This window comes from Rhinolophus hipposideros (genome assembly GCF_964194185.1).
Source record: "Rhinolophus hipposideros genome assembly, chromosome: 16".
Taxonomy (NCBI): Eukaryota; Metazoa; Chordata; class Mammalia; order Chiroptera; family Rhinolophidae; genus Rhinolophus; species Rhinolophus hipposideros.
Window position 1 is genome coordinate 50,262,949 of NC_138062.1, and position 22,553 is coordinate 50,285,501.

General features: G+C 59.7%; 3 protein-coding genes across 10 annotated transcripts; 2 read left to right on the plus strand and 1 right to left on the minus strand.

Annotated features, from left to right (window-relative positions):
* Positions 1–357: 357 nt before the first annotated feature.
* Positions 358–2,605, plus strand: UBA52 (ubiquitin A-52 residue ribosomal protein fusion product 1). Of its 2 annotated transcripts, XM_081077703.1 has the most exons (5): positions 358–445; positions 1,344–1,466; positions 1,682–1,768; positions 2,227–2,329; positions 2,414–2,605. In XM_081077703.1, the coding sequence occupies exons 2-5, from the start codon at positions 1,364–1,366 to the stop codon at positions 2,505–2,507; spliced, it is 387 nt and encodes a 128-aa protein (XP_080933829.1). In that variant the 5' UTR covers positions 358–445; positions 1,344–1,363; the 3' UTR covers positions 2,508–2,605. The 2 variants fall into 2 exon arrangements, with proteins under 2 accessions (XP_080933829.1, XP_080933828.1); XM_081077702.1 differs by having other exon boundaries at positions 2,227–2,605.
* A 1,228-nt stretch (positions 2,606–3,833) lies between these two features.
* REX1BD (required for excision 1-B domain containing) lies at positions 3,834–6,489 on the plus strand. Of its 3 annotated transcripts, none has more exons than XM_081077698.1 (5): positions 3,834–3,955; positions 4,049–4,131; positions 4,420–4,624; positions 5,517–5,660; positions 6,262–6,489. In XM_081077698.1, the coding sequence occupies exons 1-5, from the start codon at positions 3,854–3,856 to the stop codon at positions 6,268–6,270; spliced, it is 543 nt and encodes a 180-aa protein (XP_080933824.1). In that variant the 5' UTR covers positions 3,834–3,853; the 3' UTR covers positions 6,271–6,489. The 3 variants fall into 3 exon arrangements, with proteins under 3 accessions (XP_080933824.1, XP_080933823.1, XP_080933822.1); XM_081077697.1 differs by having other exon boundaries at positions 5,581–5,660; XM_081077696.1 differs by having other exon boundaries at positions 5,517–6,489.
* On the minus strand, positions 3,845–18,518 carry CRLF1 (cytokine receptor like factor 1). 5 transcript variants are annotated; one of them, XM_081077692.1, is made up of 9 exons: positions 18,060–18,518; positions 11,826–12,107; positions 11,376–11,584; positions 11,033–11,202; positions 9,918–10,075; positions 9,672–9,840; positions 7,695–7,882; positions 7,557–7,599; positions 3,845–4,303 (listed from the first exon to the last, which is right to left on the minus strand). In XM_081077692.1, the coding sequence occupies exons 2-9, from the start codon at positions 11,862–11,864 to the stop codon at positions 4,173–4,175; spliced, it is 1,107 nt and encodes a 368-aa protein (XP_080933818.1). In that variant the 5' UTR covers positions 11,865–12,107; positions 18,060–18,518; the 3' UTR covers positions 3,845–4,172. The 5 variants fall into 5 exon arrangements, with proteins under 5 accessions (XP_080933818.1, XP_080933814.1, XP_080933816.1 ...); XM_081077688.1 differs by lacking the exon at positions 18,060–18,518 and adding an exon at positions 16,820–16,941 and having other exon boundaries at positions 11,376–11,505; XM_081077690.1 differs by lacking the exon at positions 18,060–18,518 and adding an exon at positions 16,820–16,941 and having other exon boundaries at positions 7,557–7,604; positions 11,376–11,505.
* Positions 18,519–22,553: the final 4,035 nt, after the last annotated feature.

Here is a 22,553-nt window from a genome sequence, read left to right on the forward strand (position 1 = left end):
TGACTTCGGGTGTTAGGTGCGTACGTGGCTCCCAGGGGTCCCAGCCCGGCACCTCCTCCTCCCTTCCCGGCCACATCCCTGCGTCCTGGACCCGCAGACCCTCTGCTTAATGCCTTCGCTTTAGCACAAAAGAGTTTACTCAAAAAGTACCAGAGAGCCCGCAACCTGCCTTCTTGCGCCGTCGGGGAGAAAGCTGGTGGAAGCACCTGAGGGCTGACAGTGTTCACGTGACCCGGGGCGGGGCACACATCCCCGAAGCAGGTGGGCCACGTTCGCCCATAGGCGCCACGGCTTCGTTCGCCAGCACCCAATATGGCAGCGGGGCGGGGGCGGGGCAGATTGTGACGCAGGCACGCAGCGTGCTCGGTGCGCAGGCGCTTTCGGCGGCAATTCGGCGGTTTCCGGTTCCGCCGCCCTCTTTCTTTTCAACGAGGCGGCGGAGCAGGTCGGTGGCTGCGTCCGTGCGGGTTCGCGCCGCACCGGGGTCAGGCGGGAGGCTGTGGGGGGCATGAGGGCCCGAGCAGCGAAGGGGGCCGCCCTGAATCCGTCTGTACCGGCCAGGTTCCGCGGGCCTGCTGAGCAGGGCGCATCGGGCGGGTATTCCGAACCCGGACTGGGCCCCCAAGAGGCGAACTGGCCTTTACGAGAGTGGCCTGCCCGCGCCGCCCGCCTGAGCTATCCGACGGGGTCTCGGGACGAGGATAGGTCCTTCTGACAGATCCGGTTTAGTGGGGAGGGGTATTAGGCATGTAACTTTCACAGTGCCGGACTCTGACAGTCCCTTTAAAAGTGTTAAAACCTCTCGCTTCCTCCGGAGGTACCTACACCTCCTTTTCTACACCTGTAAGGAGAGGTTGGTAGTGTCCATCTTGTAGGCTTTCTTTGTTTTGGAAATGAAAAAAAACTCGTGTAAACAAGTATCTGGCAGGTGGTTGGCAGATATTTATGGGTTGGAGCAAAGGCAAGAGGTGTGGTCTGAGAAATTTCGGGGTAACAGAGGAAACGAGTGAGGTTGAGCTTGGAGTTGGAGCGGGTGGGGGTGGCTACTAAGATGGAATTGCCACCCAAGCTGCAGGAAGGGCATCTTGGGGAGCAGATGTGGCCAGGGGCTGGTGAAAGGGAGGGAGGATGGATGGATGTGACCTGCTGATCACACCTGGAGAAACGTGTCTGGCAAGATGGTGCTCTGGCCGTGAACTGATCGTTCCATCTGTAGGCTTGTGGAAGGCAACGGGCACTGGGGTGGGCCTGAAATTGGGGTCCATGCAGGCACAGGACTGGCCCACCCCCGAGTTCAAGATGCGTGGACGTGCAATTTACTCTTTTGTCCTACTCTCCTTCAGCCTCCCCAGCAGACACAGAGATGCAGATCTTTGTGAAAACCCTGACGGGCAAGACCATCACACTCGAGGTCGAGCCCAGTGACACTATTGAAAATGTCAAAGCCAAAATCCAAGACAAGGAGGGTGAGTTGGGCTGGGCCTGGGTGCTGGCATTGGACAGACCTCAGCCTTGCCAGTGCTTCCCCTGTATAGTCTGGGGAAGGCAGCTGGTCATCTCTACCTTGGTTTCCCTTTTGGCAGATTAGGGGTAATGATGGAGCAGGCCTGGGGGGAGGAGGGAAGAGCTGCCAGTAATATGCTTGCCAGACAGAGCCTCAGTAACTTAGCTTTCTCCCCAGGCATCCCACCTGACCAGCAGCGTCTGATTTTTGCGGGCAAACAGCTGGAGGATGGCCGCACTCTCTCAGACTATAACATCCAGAAAGGTATTGGGGGTGTGGTGACTGGATAGGGCCCCATGAAGCCTAGAACCCAGGTGGGGTACTGTCAGCCTTATGGCATGAGGGGGTTCTTAAGGTGAGTGTCAGGAAATGGGAGAGTCTTGATTTACAAGATAATATTCTCATCTCTGGAAAGGGTCTCAGTGATCTCTACCTATTTCCAAATGGCAGTGGTGTCCCGTATTCTTGTTCACTTGTTTTTCTTTTTTCAAGACAACGTTTTATTTTAAAATGTGATGCCTACTATAAATGAAGTCAGTGTCATTCCTTGCAGCAAGAAGCAACCCAGCTGGCCAGCACTGTTATATAATAGTCTCAGACTCCCCAGGGTCTGGTGGGAGGTTCTGTGGGCTGGGCACACCTGGTCTACAGGACTGGAGGGCCCTGCCCTGCACCTGGCAACTGCTGAGTCACTGTCTCTCCCTAATCCTCATTTCCTGTAGAGTCCACTCTGCACTTGGTGCTTCGTCTGCGGGGTGGTATCATTGAGCCTTCCCTCCGCCAGCTTGCCCAGAAGTACAACTGTGACAAGATGATCTGCCGCAAGTATGTACACTGCGGGGTGGGCAGGGTAGCCCTGGAGCGGGGAGGTGTCAGGTGCCCTCACCAATCCCTCCTGTCCCCATGCAGGTGTTATGCTCGCCTGCATCCTCGTGCCGTCAACTGCCGCAAGAAGAAGTGTGGCCACACCAACAACCTACGCCCCAAGAAGAAGGTCAAATAAGGACCTTCCACCACCTCGGCTTACAGGGTGGCCTCCTGCCCAAACCCCTTGGCCCTGGGGCTTCAATAAAGTTTCCCTTTCGTTGACTGGAGCAGTAATTGGTGTCCATGTGGCTGGTCTGTCCAGTGGGGAGGTGGCCAAGGTGTGGGCATCTCCCTTGGGGACTTGTCACTTGATTGCAGAGCCCTTGGCTGTCCTTTGTCCTGGGTTCCTGTAAAACAGGCTGTACTGGCCCTTCACATCATGAGGGGTTTGTCATAACCAAAGCACAGTCAGGTTCAGTCCTGGCTCTCCCCCACATGGCCTAGCAAGCCCACCCATCTGGGTTTTGTCATCTACAACATAGGAATGAAGACCCCAGCCGAGGGACTAGTGGGACTGTGGATCAACTGGGCCCTGGATGGATCCACGTGTGGGTTGATGGGGAAAAAAGGATAACACCTGTTCTGAATTTTAAACTGTACTGGGCCTCGCCTGAAACTAATGATCTCCAAGGGGTAGGCCTCTGGTTTTTAAGACCACATCAGGTGAGGGTTGTACACTGGACTGCCCTTGACATGGCCATACTTTTTCTGGAAAATTGGGGCGTGGTGTAGGCGACAACCCAGGCCTACACAATGCCTAGGAATAGCTGAGGCCTGCAGTGCCAGCTAAAGGCTGGAGTTTCAGTCACTTCATCAGTTCGTTTCATCCCTGTCAAACTGACCCCCTCACTAGGCCAGGCCACCAGCATCTTTCTGTTCTTTCCCATGTCCACCCCTGGAGAAGGAAATTCTCAGCTCAAACTAGGTGGTATAGTTCCAGCAGAGCCTTCAGAGACTGCCCCTGTGCTTACATGAGGCCCTATTGGCCTCATCCCTGACCCCAGGCTCCCCTCTTCAGGTCATTTTTGAGGTGTTCACACAGCCCGTGAGTGCTACAGTCGGTTGGGTTCTAGAGAGCTGTCCAATGTCGAACTGCGTTGAAAAACCGCTCGTCACAACTTTGTGGCATTAGATGACATACCACCTCGGACTCCGTTTTCCTTATTTGAGTGGACAAGGGATGACAGGAAGCCGGTGTTGACATAAGCGCATAGAAACAAACCAAGAGACAGCCCTGCTGTACCCAAAGCCAAACGTTCAAGGGCAAACAACAGCAGAAGGAAGGCGCTGGGCGAGAATAAGTAGAAAGGTGAAGTGGGAGTGGTTGTCGGACCTGAGAAGCCCCCCTTGTGCGGGATCTCCAGGTCTTCAGGATTCCCGGTCGGCCGTCCACACGCTTGGGTCCGGAGACCTCCGGGACTGCAGGGGGCGCCTGGAGCAGCGGAGCAACCAGCTCCCAGGCGGGGCCGGGGCTGCGCAGTCATGATCACCGCCGAGGCTGCCGCCGAGTCCGCGATCCACACCGCGCCCGAAGCGGAGGCAGCCACAGGAGCCCCAGAGCTCGAAGAGCCGCCGTGGCCCTGGGTGAGCCCAGGACCAAGCGGGAAGGGGGCGGGGCGGGTGGCGCATTCTCTGGGGCGCGGGCTTCAAGCCCCAGCCGTGCTCCCCGCTCCGTAGAAAGACGCCCCGATACAGGCGCTGGTGCAGCGCATCCACCAGCTGCAGGCCGAACGCGCGCAGACCTTCCGCCGGCTGGAGGAGTAAGTGCGGGCACATGGGCCAACAGGGGTCGCAGGGTGTTTTAGCCTGTTCCGGAGGTGGGCGTGCCTGGGGGCGGAGCTTTCCGGGAGAGCCAGGGCGCGTCCCCCCTGGCCGACGTCCCACGCCGCGGGGTGCCTCTTTCCCAAGCGGGTGGGCCTACCTCGGGTTCCCCTGTAGGAATGAGCGTCCTCCACGTTCGGATCCAGGGACACGTCCTGGGGGCTTTTAGGTGGCCGATGCGGGTGCGGGACCTGGGAGCGTAGCCTCAGGACCCCCACCTGCCGCAGAGGCCACCGCCAGTACCTGCGTAGCGGCCCGCCCTACGACTTCCCGCGCTACCGGAGCAAAGTGCATGAGGTGACCCAGGCCTTCGCTGCCGTCTCGCGGGAGGTGCTGGCGGTCGAGGCTGAGTTGGCCGGGCCCAGAGCGCAGCCGCTGCTCGCGGGCCACGTGCGCAGCCTGCAGCAGCTGGAACAGACGCGCCTGGCCACGGTGAGGACCCGCCCCCCGGTCACTGTTCCCTACTCCAAAACCTGGTCTCTACCGCGGTGGCCTCCTCGGCCCACTCTGCGCCTTTGGGGCAAATGGTCACATTCCGGTCCCCCACAACCCCGTCCCAGGAGCCCCAGACCCCACCTCTAACTACCCCACCTCAGTCTTCCAATAAGGCTTAATGTGAGATTCTCTGGCCTCCTGGTTCCCACCTGTCAGCTCCTTTTCATTCCAGGCTTTTAGTTCCAGGACCCGTCCATCCATCCCGGTCCCCGCCCTCAGCCCAATGCTTTCCAGGATGCCCCGCCCCCACCCGCACAACGCTCCTCCCCTCTGGCTCTTCCTAATGCCTCAGGTCCAGTCCTCAACCCCCCTGTAAGTGGAGGGCGTGGGTTTCAGGCCACGTTCCCTCTGTGTGACACACACACACACACACCCTGCCTAGGTTCTGCCTATTCCTCCGCTAGGGTTCCAAAGTCCTGCCTACTCTACCCCTGCAGCTAATCCTGGCAGAGATACGCTATTCCCCGGCCAAGCTCACGTCGCACTACACTGGGACCCTCAGGCCACACCCACTTCTGAGATTCCTGTCGTAGCCTTAAAATTTGGGACCACTTCCACCCTGGGATTCTAACGCCCTGCCCTGCGCCTGAGACTATGAGGCTCCAGTTACTCCACCCCTGCCACCAATCCCTGGCTGACTGCTACTCCCTCGCCCACGCCCATGCTGCCCTAGGCTCTGACTCTAGGGCCTGCCACCTCTCACCCCTCGAGATTGTCTCTCACGTGAATCCCAAGCTCCTCCCTCGCAAAGCACAGCCCTCCAGACTCCCACCACAGCCCCACCCCTGCACTGCCTTTCCGGGTATCTCTTCCTCCCTGATGTGTGTAGGAGGGCAGGGGATGGCCTCTGCCCGCTGTGACATCCTCCCTGCTGCCCCACCCACCCGCACCAGGTGGCCCTGCTGCAACTTATGGGGGCACCAGAGCTGACCGGACAAGAGAACACACTACAGACGCGCCAGCTGAAGATGAAGTGAGTGCTGCCTCCCAGTGGCTTGGCCATGCTAGATTTGCACATGGTGCCAGGTGTGCCCCACAGCTGGTACCGTCAGACCCCGTGGACCTGCACACAATCCTAAGGGTGTGCACACCGGAGTCCACATCTGGTGACTCCCAGACACACAGCACACATTCCCCCAGTGCACACACCCTCCATTTACACACCAGACTCGCTGTGCGTTTCCGGGACAGCTGGGCATCTCAGACATGCCAATCCCACTCACATGGCTGGATGTGGAGCTTGGACACAGTCACCCAGGCTCCACCAGGCATATACATCTGCACATTCTTGCCCTTACATACATGCATACCCCCTCGACATCTGCCAGTCATACTGTATACACCCTCCTGATGGCATACACCCACCCAAGATGTCTCATTTCTCTGCCCACTGTGACCTACGGGACCATTCCTGCTTCCAAGCATCCAAATGATTCTCCCCACTGCTAGTGCTGCCTGCAGGTTGGGCAGCAGGCAGGAGGGCCTGAGGCTTGCCACAGTCCCCTCAGAGCTGCGCAGCCGAGGCTAACGCACCCCATCTGGGTTTTATTTATAGTTCCTATCCACTCCCCTAGGGTAATTAAAACCATGGAGGCCATCAGCGAGGTTCTCCAGGACCTCAGGTTTGATGCAGAATTTGTCGAGTGATGGCAGCTCTCCAGGGACACACAGAGAGATGGGAAATGGGGCAAGTGGCGCCCAGCCCAGCCCTGACTACCAGCTGGCTGGGGTTGTGTCCCACTGGGCTGCTGACCCTCCTCAAGGTCTCTGCACCTCCCCCAATAAAGAGTCATTCATCTACAGCTGCTCTACTGCCTCTACATCCTGGGGTGCTGGGGTGTATGTGCCTGGGGAGGGGGCTGCACAGGGGCAGGGATGGAGGGTAGTAGCCCCCCTCCCCCCAACTGAAGAAACTCTGGAGTTTAGAACCAGATATTTCAGATCCTGGAGAGAGAGTCTGAAGTTCTGGGAGGCGAGGATTTCGATCGCAAAGGGTCATTGGAAGTCCTCATGCCTCCCCTACAATTCCCACCCCAAGCCACTGCAGCCCCAAACTCACCTACACAATCAGGGCACCTAAATAGCTTGTTTATTTAAAAAGACTCGAGGGATCCTGGGTGAGGGGAGTAATGACCCCTCTTCACCCTTGGCCCTGGCAAGGGTTCTGGGCAGCTTGGCCGACCCTCACACATTCCCACTGGGGTGCACCCAAGGGTGGCCTCACATGGAGGCCAGAGATGTTGTGAACCTCAGAGCTCAGAGCACCTGCTCCAGCTCCTGCTGAGGGTGCTTGGGCACCCTGAGGTGAGGATACAGAGGTGGCCCCAGTCTGGGTGCAGCCCTGGGTCTCCACGTAGCAGGGAGGGCGGCCCCAGCCTCTAGAGCTTATCTGGCAGGACCTGCAGGCAGAGGGGAAGCCAGGCTAAGCAGGGTGCCTGGGAGGGGCCAGCACCACAAAGCAACTGAGGAGGGCCCCATTCAGGTCCTGGCCTGGCCACTTTCTGGCCTGGCTGGGTGACTTTGGGCAGGATACTGCCTCGCCCTGTGCCTCGATTCCCCATCTGAGAAGTAAGGATATCCGTCCCAGTAAGTGTCCTGTAGGTAAAGCCCTTGGCACAGGGTCAGTATGCAGTAGGCGCTCAAACATGCTAACTTGGGCAAGTATGTTCTTTCCTGAGGATGATATTCCACTTGGGACATTTTCAAGGGGTAGGGTGCTCTTCCTGGGCTAAAAGCCACAGGGCCAGGCACACAGTAGGTGCTAATTGCTGATAAAAAAAAACAAGGCTGGGGGGGAGGGGTCCAAGGCCTACTGGCCACCAGAAGGGCCCATGTCTCCCTGTCGCCCACCCACCTGGGCTCCCCTTACCTCTCGCCGCGCCGCGTCTGCCCGAGGGCAGGATCCCCTCGTCCTGTGCTTGGAAGGAAGGAGGTGGTGTCCGGGGGCTGCCCACCGACCTCTCCACCCCACTCCTTAACCCCTCGCCCGCGGGTCCCTCCTTCCTACCTGGTTGCGGGTCTTATGCGACTTCTGCATCCACGCTCGCCACTGGTCGTATAGGCGGAAACTGAGGTTCGAGCAGTACGCGTGCTTCTTGAGCCAGCCCAGGAACTGCTTGAGCTCGCGCCGCACGGGCCCCGAGCTCGGCTCTCCGCCCCGCGGCTCGCACGCCCCGCCGCCCGGGCCCGGGCGCTCTGATGGGAGCGGCAGTGTCAGGGCGCACCCGGCAGAGGGCGCGCGCGGGCAGCGGAAGGAGGGTCCCCGCGAGGCGAACCTTGTTCCCCTCGGGCACCTCCCTCCCATTTTCTCGGGACCCGGTCCTCCCCACCGCCCAGCCCAGCAGCCCAGCTGCACCCGAAGAGGTGGGGGATAGGGGAAGGAAAGGGCTCCTCCTCCACATCTTCAGGAACCCGATTCTTGTGGCCTGAGCCAGGTGTAAATGGAAGGGGGTTGGGAAGAAGGTGAGAGGCCAAGGCCAAAGGGATGAGAGGCAGAGAGAGTAAGGGGCAGAGAAAGCGAGAGAAATGCAGAGGAAGATACTGAGCGATGGGGAGGAGAGGCAGGAAGTGCAGGGTCAGACACGGGAGAGCCAAGGAAATTCAGAGGGATGGAGTTGGGAGGGCAGAGAGCCTGGAGATGTAGGGACACAGAAACCAAGAAAGGCAGAAAGACACAGACAGAGGGGAAAAGAGTGACAGAGAATCCAGAGCAGACAGGCCCTGGGAGCACGAGCCAATAGTAAGGGGAATGGGCTGGGAGGGCCAGGTGGGAGGCCTGCCTGTCTGTCCAGCTGCTGGATGCAGCCAGCCCCAAATAGTCCGGCGGATAAGGACATCGGCCTCACGTCATAAATAACGCGAGGGACCCGCTGACAGGCCCTGGCACAGCCCGGCCCCTGCCGCCCCTGCCGGCCTCCCCAGCCTCCTCTGCGGACGCAGCCGCCTGCTGGCTCCCGTGCAAGAATCACAGGTGCTGGGCACAAGCAGGGGCCAAGGCTCAGGCCCCTCCCAGTCATGCTAGCTCCCGCCCACCCCTGAACCTGGAGGGGCCCACGATGGGGCTGGGAAGCTGGCTGGAGCTGGGTTCTGCCCCTCCCTTGCTCTAGGACCCTCTCTGGGCCTTGATTTCCCCATCATCCCACCAGCGTGGGCCTGGACTTCCAGCAAACTGAATTCAGAACCCTATGTGACCTTCAAGGCTTCCTGAACTTCCTGGGGCCTCAATGCCCTCACCTGAGAAAAGGGGGCCTACCTTTGGGTGAAATTGTGGGGGGGGGCAAGGAAAGGGAGACTTAATTGGCGCTCACCATGAGGGCACTTTCCATGGGTTAGCTCATCTCACATGTACAATAATGTAAAAGTCATTATCATCCCCACTTTCCAGATGGGGAAGCTGAGGCCAGACATTTCAAGTAACAGATTTCATATCATTTCACAAAGAAGAGAATGGAGATCCGTGGTCTCAGAGGAACCCCAAGTGGCAAGGAGAGTCAGACCCAGGCCCCTAATCATCCCCATCCCCCTACCTGGATCAGAAGGAGAAACTGAGGCCCATCAGAGGGAGAGTTGGCAGCCCATCAGCTTTGGAAGCAAGGGTCTCAAACTCACTTGCCCTGAGGGGCTAGGGAGGGGGTATAGGTAGGTGAAACAGGCCAGTTGGGAATGGGACAACTGGAGAGAGAGGACCCCGCATGGGGGTGGTGGAGCAATGCTGGCTGTGTGTGTCCTGTTACATTTTCTAGACAAATTTTCTAGGGAATCTAGGATATTTGTGTTAAAACTTCCTGTTTTAAATGTCTGCAAGTAGATCAAAGTGTTTTTTGTTTGTTTTCTTAAAAATGAAAGGCCAAAGAAAACAGATCCAGGGGGCCACACTTGGCCCACTAGGGGGGACACCAGTTTGAGACCTCACTAAACAAGAAAACAGAGCCCAGGCTGGTTTGGGGGTGGTCCCCAGCCCATCCAACCCTGTTGGGGTGCTCACCACTGCGGGGGGTGGAGGCGGCCGTGGGGTGGCTCCACTCACTCCAGATCCCTGCCTTCTTGGAGCCGTAGATGCCAAAGGGGTTGCAGCGCACTTGCACGAAGTATACAGTGCCGGGCTTCAGACCCGCCAGGCGGCATGAGGTCTGGTTGCTCACGTCATCCACCACCTGGGCAGCAAGGGTAGGGACAGGGTCAGAGGCCAAGCCGGGACCAGACCAGGGACGGGCTGGGCGGGGGCAGACACCTTCCAATCCACGCTATCCTCCACGCGGTAGCGGATCTGGTACTTGGCTTGGAAGAGGAAGTCCTTGAGGGCCGGCGGGGAAACCCAGCGCACGCTCAGCTGGTCCTCCAGTCCCCCAACGCGGCTCACGTGTACGTCCGGCGGGGGATCGGTGGTCACTGCGGGCCGGGGTGGGGCAGGGCAGGGCTTAGTCAGGGGCTCCTCCGACCTGGCTGGCCCCTGTCTGGGTTCAAATCCCAGAGCACATGGCTTAGGTGGCACCTGCTTCCGTTCTCCCCCCTCCCTCCGTCCCCCTGGAGGCCGGGTGGATTACATTAGACAATATTCGGGAAACACTCAGCGCCTAGAAGCACTCAATTAATGTTAGCTGTTATCACCATTATTATCTGTGACAGGAGAAACATAATCCTATCTTCAGGGAACTCTGTAAAAGTAGAAACTGCCTAGCTTATGATATTATTATTATTATGCCCAGGAGGCCAGGGGGCCATCACCATCCACCTCCACTCCTTCCAGCTTTACAAAAGTCCTCAGGAGGACAGCCTTGCTGGATGCAGAGGGACAACTGAAGCTGAGAACAAGCCTACCGCAGCTTTGGGACTTAAGGAAGTGAAGCAGGAAGCAGGGGGTGGGAGTGGCTACAAGCCTGGAGACATCCAGGGATCCTTCTGGGAGCCCTGTGTTAAGCAGGGAGAACGGGCTCTCCCCCCTTGAGGCCTTGGTGAGGGGCTGAAAGGGTTAAGACACAGGCCTGCTCGGGGCTGAGCAACACCCTAATTAGATTAGGCCCAATTCTGCTGCAGATCATCCATTTCCTGCCTCCTGCCTGCACACTCCCCCCCCCCCCCAGCTACAGTTTGTGGCTTCCTGGGGCGCCTCCGACCTGGGCGCCCCCTCCCAGTTCCCTTACGGGGGCCCCCTCCCGCACACCTGGGCTGCCAAGGGGAGGGAGCCAGGCCAGGTGTTCTCCAAAGAGTGGGGGTATCCTGGCTGCTTTGGGGGACTGGGGACCGAAGGGTATTCCCCACCCCAACCAGCAGGGTTGGACCCAGAGATGCAGCCATGGCTGGGCTTGGTGGGGGGGTGGCGACAGGATCCCCCCTGGGGGGGCTCACCCACATCCAGGATATCCAGCGTGAGCACATCTGAGCGGGCTGAGCCCAGTCGGTTGGTAGCTTCTACCCAGATCTCATAAGGCGTAAAGAGGGCTAGGTCCTTGGGAATGTGGCAGGAGTGGGGTCCCACCGTGTGATACTCCTCACATGTGTTGTCCTGCCCATACCACCTGCAGGGGCAGGAGGGAGGAGAAGGACACCTGAGGGGGTCTTCAGGGCCTCAGACCTCACCAGGGTGGCCCCAGAGTACAAACAGGACACCAGGCTCGGAGAGGATGAGCAGGCCTGGCAAAGGTCACACGCAGCCAGGCTGGGACACATGTCACCAAGGGCCACCACCAACCTCAGCTTGTACTTCAGGGAGTAGTTGGTGTGGAGAAAGGTCTCCCCATGGGCCCCCGGTGTCCAGCGACATGTCAGGTCCTTCATGTTCTTGGACCAGCAACTGATGTTGAAGGGTTTCTCTGGAGGCACTGGGGATGGATGCCGGGGCTGAGGTCTGGACTGGCCATGGGCAGGTGGAGGAGCTGCTGGCTTCCAGCTGGCCCCCACCTTAGAGTGGAAGGAGGGTGAGCGGGGTGGATGTTGGCATGATCCCTTCCTGGACTCTCTTGGAGATGGTTGGGGAGGGGTCTCCAGGCTCTCATTTCCACCCCAGGGGCCCATACCTCTCAACCCATGCCACTGTGTGTGCCCACTGTCCAGCCCTGGGCCAGGGAGCCCATGATTCCTGCCCCTCTCCAGGAGATGCTGCTCCCAAGAGCTACCTCTGAGCGTCCTGGGAGCCACTTACAGCCAACATAGAGGCAAGAGCCAGCCAGGATGCTGCCATCACGGGCGTGGCACACGAGGTTGTCCCCCGACTGCTGCCTGGATCCGTTGAGGTTGGCCAGGACGAGGGCCAGGGTGGAGGTGTTGAGCACGCGGGAGAGCTCAGGGGGAAGACGGCGCCCGTTGAGAGTCCAGTAGAGGCCGTCGGCTGTGGGGCCCGGCTGGTCCCCGTGCACTGAGCACGTGGCCTGCAGGGAGGAGCCGATGAGGAGCGTGGGGTCCTGGGGACTGATCACAGCTGTGTCTGGGGTCAGAGAAGAGTGCCTGTCAAGTCTGGGATAGAGCTGCCTTGAGCCTTCACCATGCTAGGACTTCTAGGACTCATGGCAGTCCTGCAAAGGAGCTCTTTACTATTGTCCCCATTTCACAGATAAGGAAACTGAGGTTGTTAGTTCCTTCCATGCACTTCATCACTGACCTGCTCAAGGCTCTGAGTTGTTACAAACCTCAGGCAGAAACGCCTACTCACATCTAAGTCACTCTAGATTTGCACAAAATTCTGACAAACCCTACCCTCTGCGTTTTTCTTTTTAATTTCATTTTATTTTTGGCAATTGGAAATAAAAGATTGTGAGTTCTGGGGACAGCCGGTTAGCTCAGTTAGAGCGCAGTGCTAACCAACGGCACCAGGTTTGATCCCTGCATGGGCCACTGTGAGCTGCGCCTTCCACAACTAGATTGAAACAACTACTTGACTTGGAGCTGATGGGTCCTGGAAAAACACACTTAAGTAAATAAAACAAAGTTTAAAAAAAAAAAAACAAAAGATTGTGAGTTCTTGGTCTCATAGCCGCAGAGCCTTGCACACAGTAGGTGTTTCTGTGGGAGTATTCCCTGTGAGAATCCTGCTCATTTTATGGATGAAAAAAAACCAAGGCTCTGAGAGATGAAGTCCCGTGCCCAAGGTCACTGATTGAGGGAAGGGCACACTATTCAAACCCAGATCTGTCAGTCTCCAAAGTCCTACTCTGTGCTGGAATGGAAGGTGGCTGGGGGAAGCTCTAGGCCCCCAACCCCTATCAAAGGGACGTTGCTCTGTCCCTTGACTCAGTTTAATCTGCAAAATGAGAACAAGAAAGTTCCCATTCCCCAGGGCCGTGATGGTCATCAGACTCTGGGAAGCAACTTCCTAAACTGAGTTGTGTGAGTTGAGTGCTGGGCAAGGGGTCCTCGGGGACACCATGGTTGATGCCTCCCCTCCTGCTGGCTGTTGGGACAGCACAGGGTTCCTTCCCCCTTCTGGAGATGAGAACCTAAGAAGAGCCCATTTTACTCACAGGGAAACCAAGGCCCACATAAGGTGGAGAGTATTCACAGTCCAAGTCCCTGGCCCGTCTCCCTGAGTCTCAGACTCCTTATCTGGGAAGTGTGCGTCATGGTATCAACCACACGCGGTTGTTTGAGAGGAGTAAAACTATTGTTGTCAGGATAACTATATGTGACCTTTAAGCCAGCTGACCTGGGTTCGAATGCCCCTAGTTCACTGTGGAAGTCTGGTTCAGTCACTTTACTTCTCTGAGCCTCTGGGAGGGAGCTTCTCCCTTTAAGAGCAGTTGTGGGGACTCATTCACTCACTTGTTCAATCCTTCATTCACTGAGCCTACAGTGCCAGGAGCTGGGGACAACATGGTCACCAAGATACCCAAGATTCCTGCCCTAGTGGGCCTTGAATCCAAGAAAGCAGCAGGAAAAAGAACAAATAAATATATCTAAGAATATAAATAGGGAGAAAGTAAAGCACGAGTCAATAGTGTCGGCTCAATGGCCCAGGAGGCCTGTCTGCGGAGGTGGCATTTCTGCTGAGACCTGAATAAAGTGAGAGAAGTAGCCATGAAATTATATACGATAGAGTATCTAGGCAGTGGGAGCAAGTGCAAAAGTCCTGTGGCAGGAATAGTAGTCAATGAGGTCTTGGAGGTCAGCAGGGGCCTGACTGGCAGGGAGAAGTTATTCCAGGGTTCTGAAAAGAGGAGGGATTTACATTTAAAAAGGATCCCCAGGCAGCTGTAGGGGACTGCAGGGGGGCAGAGAGGCAGAAGCAGCCGAGCTTCCCTGAGATGTCAGCCAAGGACAGGGTGATCCTGGCCCCCTGGAAGGCCCCCTGAATGCCAGCGACTGCCTTGTGATGGCCTTCACTGCCCCAGATGGGCGAGGTGGGGTGGACACGGTTCCAAGAGCTGACCCTGATGATTTTCCGGGGCAAATTTGGCTTGAGGGCCATGTCTTACTGGAGCCTGGGATCACAGTTGCGTTTGAGGCTTGGCCCAGGGCTCTCCGGAGGTCTCAGCATCCGTGCGAAGGAGCCGGCTGAGCGGGCCAGAGCAGAGGAGGCGGGAGCGGCCGGGGGCGGGGGGCCAGGGGGCCGCCCTGGAGGTCCCAGGCAGCCAGCCGCTCGCTAATTCGGAATTCCTCCGGCAAGAACACGGGCTTGCCAGCATCTCTGCCCTGGCCCACCCACCGTTTCCTGCCTGGGCTCCCCCCAGCAGGGTGGGAGGCACTGCCAGGCCTGCCCAGACCCCAGGCCCACTTCCAACCCTTGGGGGATGGGTCATATCCCTCCTGCACCCCCCACCCATCGTCATAGCCTAGTCAGGAATGGGCTTTCTGGGGGGTCCTGGCTGGGGGGCACTGCCCCTCTGTCACACCCGCCTGGCCTGGTCTGGTGTTGCCCACTTGCCAGCAGCTGCAGCTGCCCTCCTGGGTTGGGCGGGGGATGGGGCGAGAGGGCAAGGCCAGGCGGGCCTGGACAGGCCAGTCCCCCGTGCCAACCAAGTTCTGGCAGCAAAGGTCAGAGGGAGGCCTTCTCCTCTTGGAATATGGGTGCCAAACTGAGCCAGAGCACCTGGGCAATTGGCGTCCCCTCTCTTATTCTCAGTTTCCTCTTCCATAAAATGGGAGGAAAATATATTCTACCTGCTGGGGAGATTAATGAGACGAGATCATGAGGTCCATCGTGCCTAGGAACTATTAGGATTACAGCCCCTCCCAGCTCTGGGGTCCCGGCTGGCTCCGCACTCCCTCCAGACTTCCCCAAACAATGCACCAAGGCACTGGGGACCGGGATGCACATTCCAGCCAGACGAAGCAGCTGGGAACAGCCCACTGAGGTTGGGGGGCCCTTGGCCTGATTGGGGGAGCCTCCTAGAAGGCTCCCCAAAGCAGATCCCTGGGCTAGGCTTTTGGACACCCCCCCATTCTCACTCCCTGCCCCCCTGCCTTTCCCACAGAGCTGGGGCCTTTAAAAGTTTTTCCTCCCCCCTTTCCCAATCTGGAGCCACTGCCGTTATTAAAAAGGAACACCATGTGTTTTAAAAGGGAAAAGTGTGAGATTCTCTGCAAGCAACACAGGAGGGTGGCCTCCATCCCAGGGTCCCCACAGGGGTTCCCATCTCCCATCCCACTGGTACCTGCAGACACTTTACGACCCACCCGCCTGCTGGTCAGGTGCTAAGACACACCGTAAGTAGAAACATATTGCCGAGGTGTGAGAATCTTTTATTTAATTTCTTCCCCCTTAAAGGAAAAAACACACGCACAACAACACTCCCCCCCTCTACCCCACTACCACCTTCCCTGCTGCTCTACAGGCTGGGAAACAAAGCCTGCCTCAAACGGTGGCACTCACAGGCACTGCCCACTGCCTTGCAGAATCGTCAGGGACCCTGGGGCCGGGGCGGGGGCAGCCCCTCACCAGCCCAGGCACCCTGGGCAAGCTGGGTTTTCAGCAAATGCCCCTAGGGGGTGCCCAGACCCTGCCCTTTCTGGAAGAGTACTGCAGGGAGCCTGCAGATAGATAGCTCTGTGCAGTGTGGGGGTGACCTAGGCAGCAGTGTGTGCAGGTTTGGGCAACCTGTGTTGCCTGGACGTGGTCTGTGGAATGACTGTGAGTGTCCAGGGCAGGCTGTGCCTGCATGTGTGCTCCTGTGTTGTCTCCCCTGAGGAATGAGTGTGTGACCACAAAAGTGTGTGTACCAGGGATGGAATGTGTGTGCGCCCCAATGGTGTGCGAATGTGCATCTGGGATGCAGTGTGCACGCGTCTGAGGGTGAGGGTGACGGGCCACAAGCCAGTGTGTGTCTTTGTGTGTCTCTGGGTGTGTCCCAGAGCGGTCTGGATGTGGAGACGGTGTCCTGGCATGGATGTGCATGGGGTCGGGGGCAGAGCGTGCCCGGAGCTAGGAGCTCCTGATGGTGCCAGGGTCTTAGCCTGTTGGGCTGTGGGTTCCCGCTCACCCCCCAAGGCTGGGCCCCCGGTGCCCAGACTAGTTGGCTCCCACTTCCTCTCCCTTTCACCCACGGACTCACAAAGATTTCTCTCGTTAGAAGCTTCCAGCCTGGCCCAGCCCGCAGGGAACGGTTCTGAGCGTTCCCGGTGGTGGGGACTCCGCGCACCCCCGAGCGCAGGGTCCCGCCGGGGGAGGGCGGCGGCGCCGGCCCGCGGAGAGGCGCGTCCCCGGGGACCCCGGGCCGCGCGCCAGGCGGCCAGAGCGTCCCCCCTCCCGCCCCGCCTTTCTCGCGGGGCTCATCCCTCCTCCGGGAGGGGGGCCCGATCAAGGCCCGCACCCAGCGCGCCTACCGCGTGCGCCCCCGCCCGCGAAAGATGCCCCGCGGTCACCGCGGCTCGGAGTCCGCGGACGCTGTCGCGTGCGCCCTCCGAGTCCCTGCGTGCAAAGGGCCCCAGGCCGCGGCCCCCCAACGTCTGGGGGGCCGGACCGGGCGTCCTTGGCTCGGCGGCCCAGGTAAGAAGGCCTCGGGCACGGAAGCTGGACCCTCCGGCCAGGGAATTGCAGCGTCGTGCGCCCCGCAGGTGACGACGCCCCGAGGGCCGTGCGGGGGGCGCCTTCCTTTGTTCCCGGGCCGTCCAGGTGGCGCCTGCGCCCCCTCCCCCCGCGGCTGCCCCCAGGGCGCACGCTCTCCGCCCAGGCGGGAAGGGGGGAGCAGGGCGCCGGGTACTTACGGGCTCCTGATCCGGCTCGCGGCGCCCCGAGGACGCAGAGCAGCAGTAGGGGCAGCAGCGGCGGCGGCCGCCGCGCGGATTGGGCGGCCGGGCCCAGGCGGCCGGCCGGCATGGGGCCGGCGCTGCCGGGGGCGCGCGGCGGGCGGCGGTGGCGGCTGCGGCAGCGGCGCGGGGCGCAGGAGAGCGCGGGCTGGGCAGCCCGCACGTCGCTGGGCGCGGGCGCGGAGGCCGGAGCAAGTCTGAGCAGCCGAATTGACAAGGAGCTAATACGCCGCTGGCCCCGCCCGGCCCCGCCCCCGGCCCGGCCCCGGGGGGGGGCCACGGGCCCCGCACCGGCCTCCCCGCGGCCCGCCCGCCCGCGGGCACCGCGCGCCCCACCCGTCCGGCCTCCGCCCCGCCGCGCACCGCGCGAGCCCTGTCCCGCGGCCCAGAACCCCCAGCTCAACCCCGACCGGCCTGCAATATCCCATTCGAATTCAGCCAGCCATAGGGTTTCCACCCCCAATCTGGGACCTGGCGTCCCCAACCCCGTTTCCATACTCCCACCCATTACCCTACACCCTGTTCTTGGCCCTGTCCCCTGCGGCTCTCAGCCCTGGTCCTCTAACCCCCCATCCTCTGTTTGCCCCCACCCCAGTTTTGGCCCCCTCCCCCACTGAACGCCGGGGTCCCTGAACCCCGCCTGCTCCCACATCCATTCCCCCTTCCTCCCCAGGGGCCTGAAAGTCGCCCGCTACCCGCCCCACGCCCTCGGTGCGCGGATCCCACCGGTGTCGGCCCAATGGCCCCTCTCCCACTGCATCCCGCCTCTCCTCCGTCCTCCGCGGGCAGCCTCCCGCCCAGGCTTTGCTGGAGGGAAGACCGAAAAAAAACTGGAAGCACGGAGTCCCCAGCCCTCACCATGGCTCAGCTGTCCCTCTAGCGCAGGATGGGGCTGAGGTTCCTCGGAGCGCTCGGGGGCCTCAGGAGGGAGCTCCCGCGTGGGCAGACGGGGGAAATGGGTCCCCGTGGGAACGAGGACCGGGGCCTGTGCGGATCCCGCCGGTGGGCAGGAGAGATGCCCAGAACGAGAGCGTGAAAGAGCCCCCCCCCGGACTCACTGACACCCCCCACGGAAAAATCCGCTCAGCGGCCCGCGGGTGGGGTGCGCCACGCAGTGAGTAATCGCTTCGGCGGCCGCCGCCCGCCGACTCCAGGTAACCAACGCCGGCAGCCGGCAGCGACGCATAGTTCGTCTTACTATTTTTGCGCAGGGACCCTTCTCCGTGTTATTATTTTTGGCCATTGCTTGGGTTTTGGGATCCCCTTCCAGTCCCGACGCCTCATCCCCTTCCTCCCGGTTCCATGCCGATCCGTGCGCCCAAGATAAAAGGGTTCCTGGCCTCCAAGGCCGCGGTGGAGGGGTGCCTGAAATGAGAGTTCCCGCCGGGCCCGCGGTTTGAGTCGAAGCCCCGCCCCCAGCCGCGTGCCTTGACAGGGGAAAGTCTCTAACTCTCCGGAGCTTCTGGGGGTTCCCTTAGAGGCTCGGACCCTTCATTCATGTCCCTAACCAGCCAAGGTGGGTAAAAATGTCTGAGGGAGTCTCAGGAGCCCCACCTTGTTTGCTCAAAGCTGCCTTCCGCCCCTGCTACGCAGACCCCAAAGTGTCAGAAAAGAGGATTGGAGGATGGGGTCCTGGGGGCTATGCGCAACTCCCCAATCTGGACTTTGGATGGGTAGGAGAGGGCGGCTTAAAGCCGGTTAGGGTTCACTGCCCTTTACTGGGGTCAGCCAGGCCTCTGCCTCAGTTTCCCCCTCTGCAGAGTGGGCAACTCCCAGCCAGCTTAAGGGTTTCTGTGGGAAGATGCCGTGCAGCAGCAGATTCCACAGTCTAAGCGCTTAGCATAGTGCTGAGGGGGGCGGGGTGGGGCCACATGCTTTTGGAGAAGAGGCCTCAGTTTGCCACTTTTGAAAAATGGGGTCATAGTCTCACCTGCCAGGTGGTCCAGAGGGTGAAGTGCAGGTGGCAGTTCTTGGCTGGAATTGTATCCCGGATATGTACCACCCCGGCTCCCCACAAACCCTGCCTTTCAACATTTGACTCCCTCCTTAGAGGACTTCACTCAGCCTTCTGGAGCAAAATCTTGATATTTCCCCCCAATCTCTGTTCCTCCCCCAATCATCTCTGGCTCTTGACAAAACGCTCCCCCGTCCACCCAGGTGCTCAGGCCAGAGACCTGGAGGCGTGCGTGACAACTCTCTCCTTGCACATCCCCCATGTCACATCCATCAGCAAATCCTGCTGGCTCTGATTCCAAAACACAGCCCCATCCTGCTATTCTGACCCCTTCTCCCCACCACATTAGGGTCCAGGTCCCACCGCCTCCCTCTGGGGTGCCAACCGGCCTCCTCCCAGGCTTCCCCTTAATCCTCTTGCCCCTTTCTGCATAGCAGGCAGAGAGGGAGCTTTTAAAAGAAGTGAAGCTGGTCTCCTCTGCCCTGCTACACTTCTCCCCTCCTCTTCTCCACCCTCTTCTTCCCCTTCCTCTTCTTCACTCCACTCCAGCCCCGTTTTCCCAAACACACCAACCAAGCAGGTTCTTTCTACATTTGCTGTTCCCACTGCACGGATGCAGTGCCCCCAAATCTTCCTCCAGTTAGCCCCTTCTCTTCCATCAGGTCACAGGTCAAGTGTCATATTCTCAGAGGGGCCCCCTACCTTCCCCAGGCACTCTCTATCCCCTTTCCCTTTTGAAATGGTCTTTGTAATACAGCTCTTCAAACATCTTTCTCCAGCGACTTATTTCCTTTAGAATGTGAACACCCTGAAAGCCATGAGGACCCCACAGTGGGCTAAGCAAGGGTGGCGGGAGAAGAGTTCAGTGAACATTTGCAAAATGAAAAGATAGAATTCTCAGTCCCTCCAAGCAGCAGGAAAACTCAGTCCCAGTGAATCATGCTGCCAAGCCTATGCCCATGGCATGCTGTGTGACGCATCCAGTAGCTAACCCCTCTCTGGTCCTTACTTGTAAAAGAGTATGTCTGAATCCTTTGGATTTCCTGGTTCTGTCCAGCCCCGCCCTGGAGTGTGCTCTCTGTTCTGTGGGTGACCTTGACCCCATACCTTTGACTTTAAAGAGAGATCTGACACCCTTCCTTGCCCTTGGTACCGCTGTGGCTTAACCCCTTTTTCCCCAGTCACACCACCTCTTTGCACAGGAAGAGGAACCAGCATTGATGGAACTTCTAGCAAATATTGACCCAAGTCCTTGAAGGCAGCTGGGAATGTATTGAGGGGGCAGATTGAGGGAGGGCCCCACATGGGCTGGGAGAAGGGCTCCTCTGTAGTCTCGCACCCTCTGCACATAAGGATTAGGTTGGGAGTGATTCTCCAGCTCCAGCTCCAAGGGTCGTTCCTGTGCGCTGAGGGGGCACTGGGAGGAGGCCGTGGTTACAGCACCTTCAGGGCCCCCATAAGGCCCCAGAGCCACTGGGAGTGAGGAGGGTGCGATCCTGGTGCTCAAGGCTCAGCATGAAATTAGCTGCCTTGTGTTCCAGGCCAGTATTCCCAGGAATGGGCAACAGTGATGTTCTGGACCTGGACCCAGGGTTGGAGCGGCAGAAATAGGTTCAGGACCTGTGTGTACAAGATGGTGGGTGGGGCCTTATCATTTCCACCGGGGAGGCTGAGTCTGGGGAGCTGGGATGCCTGGGTTACAGGCATTGGAGGTGGGGGTCCCAGAAGCACAGAGCTGCTTAAGTCCAGATCACCGTCAGTGTGCTCTGAGCCATGGAGGCCTAGGTTCCCCACCCTCTGCACCCTGGAGAACCTCGATGTCTGGGGTCCAGGAAGCGCTGGCATTTGGGGGGCAGACAGCTGTGCCTCTTTTCCCTCCCTCCCCACCGGCGCAAGCGCCGGCGCCACTGGGCCGTGCCTTCTTCCCAGCCTGTACCCGGCTTGGGGATGGGGGTCAGCGGGGTCGTGGTGAGGGCGGCAGGGGACAAAGGGCGTTTGTCCGATACCCGCTCTGACCTCGACTGCCCCTTCTCGGACGCAGAGCCGGCGGCTGATTCACGCCCTGGCCGGCCACAGGGCCCCCGCCTGCCGCCCCCGGCCGGGCCGCCCCGGGGGGTAGGAAGTGGGGGGGGCGAGGGGCGGCGCCGAGTTAACTTTCCCTCTTAAGCCCCGAAGGAATGTCGGCGGATTTCCTGAAACCCGACCCTGGCCGCCCGCCGGCCCTCCCGCCCCTCACCTGGACCTGCTCCCTCGGGAACCGCAGGAGGGGCGCGGGGGCTCACCTGGGGGGCCGGGGTCAAGTCCTCCTTCCGCTCCCGCCCCCAGCCACCTAGTGAAGCGGAAAGGGGGGTGGGTGGGAGGCAATCAAACTCTCATTCCTTCTCTCCGGAGACCTAAGCCAGCGGTCCAAGCCCTCCTGCCTCAGTTTACCCTCTGCAGAAGGACTGGGGGTGTCCTTACTTCCTGTTGCGCTCTAAGCGACACCTCTTATGTCCGACGCCCCTCCCCCTGCAGTTTGCCTGCCTCTTTGCTTCTCACGCTTGTCACCTGGACGGACCCTCTTGGCTACCATAAGCCTCAGTTTCTTCATAGTAAATGGGAAAATGCTACCAGTACTTCCTTATAGGGTTTTTGAAAGAAAATGCCTGGGTTGTGTTTTGTTTGGGATGAATGCAGGTCGGTAATTGTGGAAGGCTTAAGTGCGTGGGGCTCTGGAACTGACATGTGTAGGCTTGAATCCTAGCTCTTCCCAGGGGTCTTGGGGCCTAGGTTTCCCACCTGTGAAATGGGGGACAGTACCGGTAGTAACCAAAGGGTGTTTCCCGAGGCGGGGGCCTGTCGCGCGGTGGGTTAGACCCGGGGTTTCCCCGCACTCGTGCAAACCTCGGCTGAAGGCCCTCGCCGCAGGGTCGCCGTGGCTTAGCCTGGGAGGGGCGGGGCGGGGGAGGGGCGCGTCGGGATCCAGATGTTCGGGGTCCGCCAGGCACAGCCGCGCCTGATTAAGCCACGTGGGGGCCGGCTGAGGCCGCGGAGATGAAAGCGCTGCAGCCGGCCCGGGTAGGGAGGGGTGCGCCAGCCACCCCCCCACGCCTTCCCCTCCTCCTCGGCCGGAACCTGCGGCGCCCCCTGACCCGCCGACCCCAAGTAGCTGCCGCCCCGTCTGCAGGGGAGGAGCGTAGACTGAAGACGCACGGGAGGCAGTGCGGCCTCCGCAGGCACCTGTGCGGGCCACGCCAGGGATAGGGGTCATATTTGCAGGTGACCCACGTTTATAAGGGCGCCCCCACTCCCATGCCTGACGGAAGAGGCTCGGGTGACCTCCTAACCCGCGATTCACGGGACCACAATCTGTCACCTTGGGGGAGTGGCAGTTAGTTATGGAAACCAGACGTCAGTTTGTCCCAAGTTTTCCCATGAGAATTAGACATTTTAGCAGCACCCACCACTCCTGCTGTACCTCTATGCTCCCTCTCACTCAGCTCTACTCAGTCGGGGGGAGCAAGGGCCTGATCCCCCAGGTATGTGGATTAGGGTCGGGCGAGAGAGAGGCGAGGCTGGGGGAGCCCTGGAGCGGCTGGGAGAGCTTCTTAAAGGTGGCAAACTGCACACGTTACCCCCCCCCCATTTGGGTATCAAAGGAGATGATGCCAGAGACCCTTCCAAGGCTTTGGCTGACCCAGCCCTGCGATCTTCCCGACCCTCTTATCTCCACAGGCTGGCTGGGCTCCAGCCGCTCCG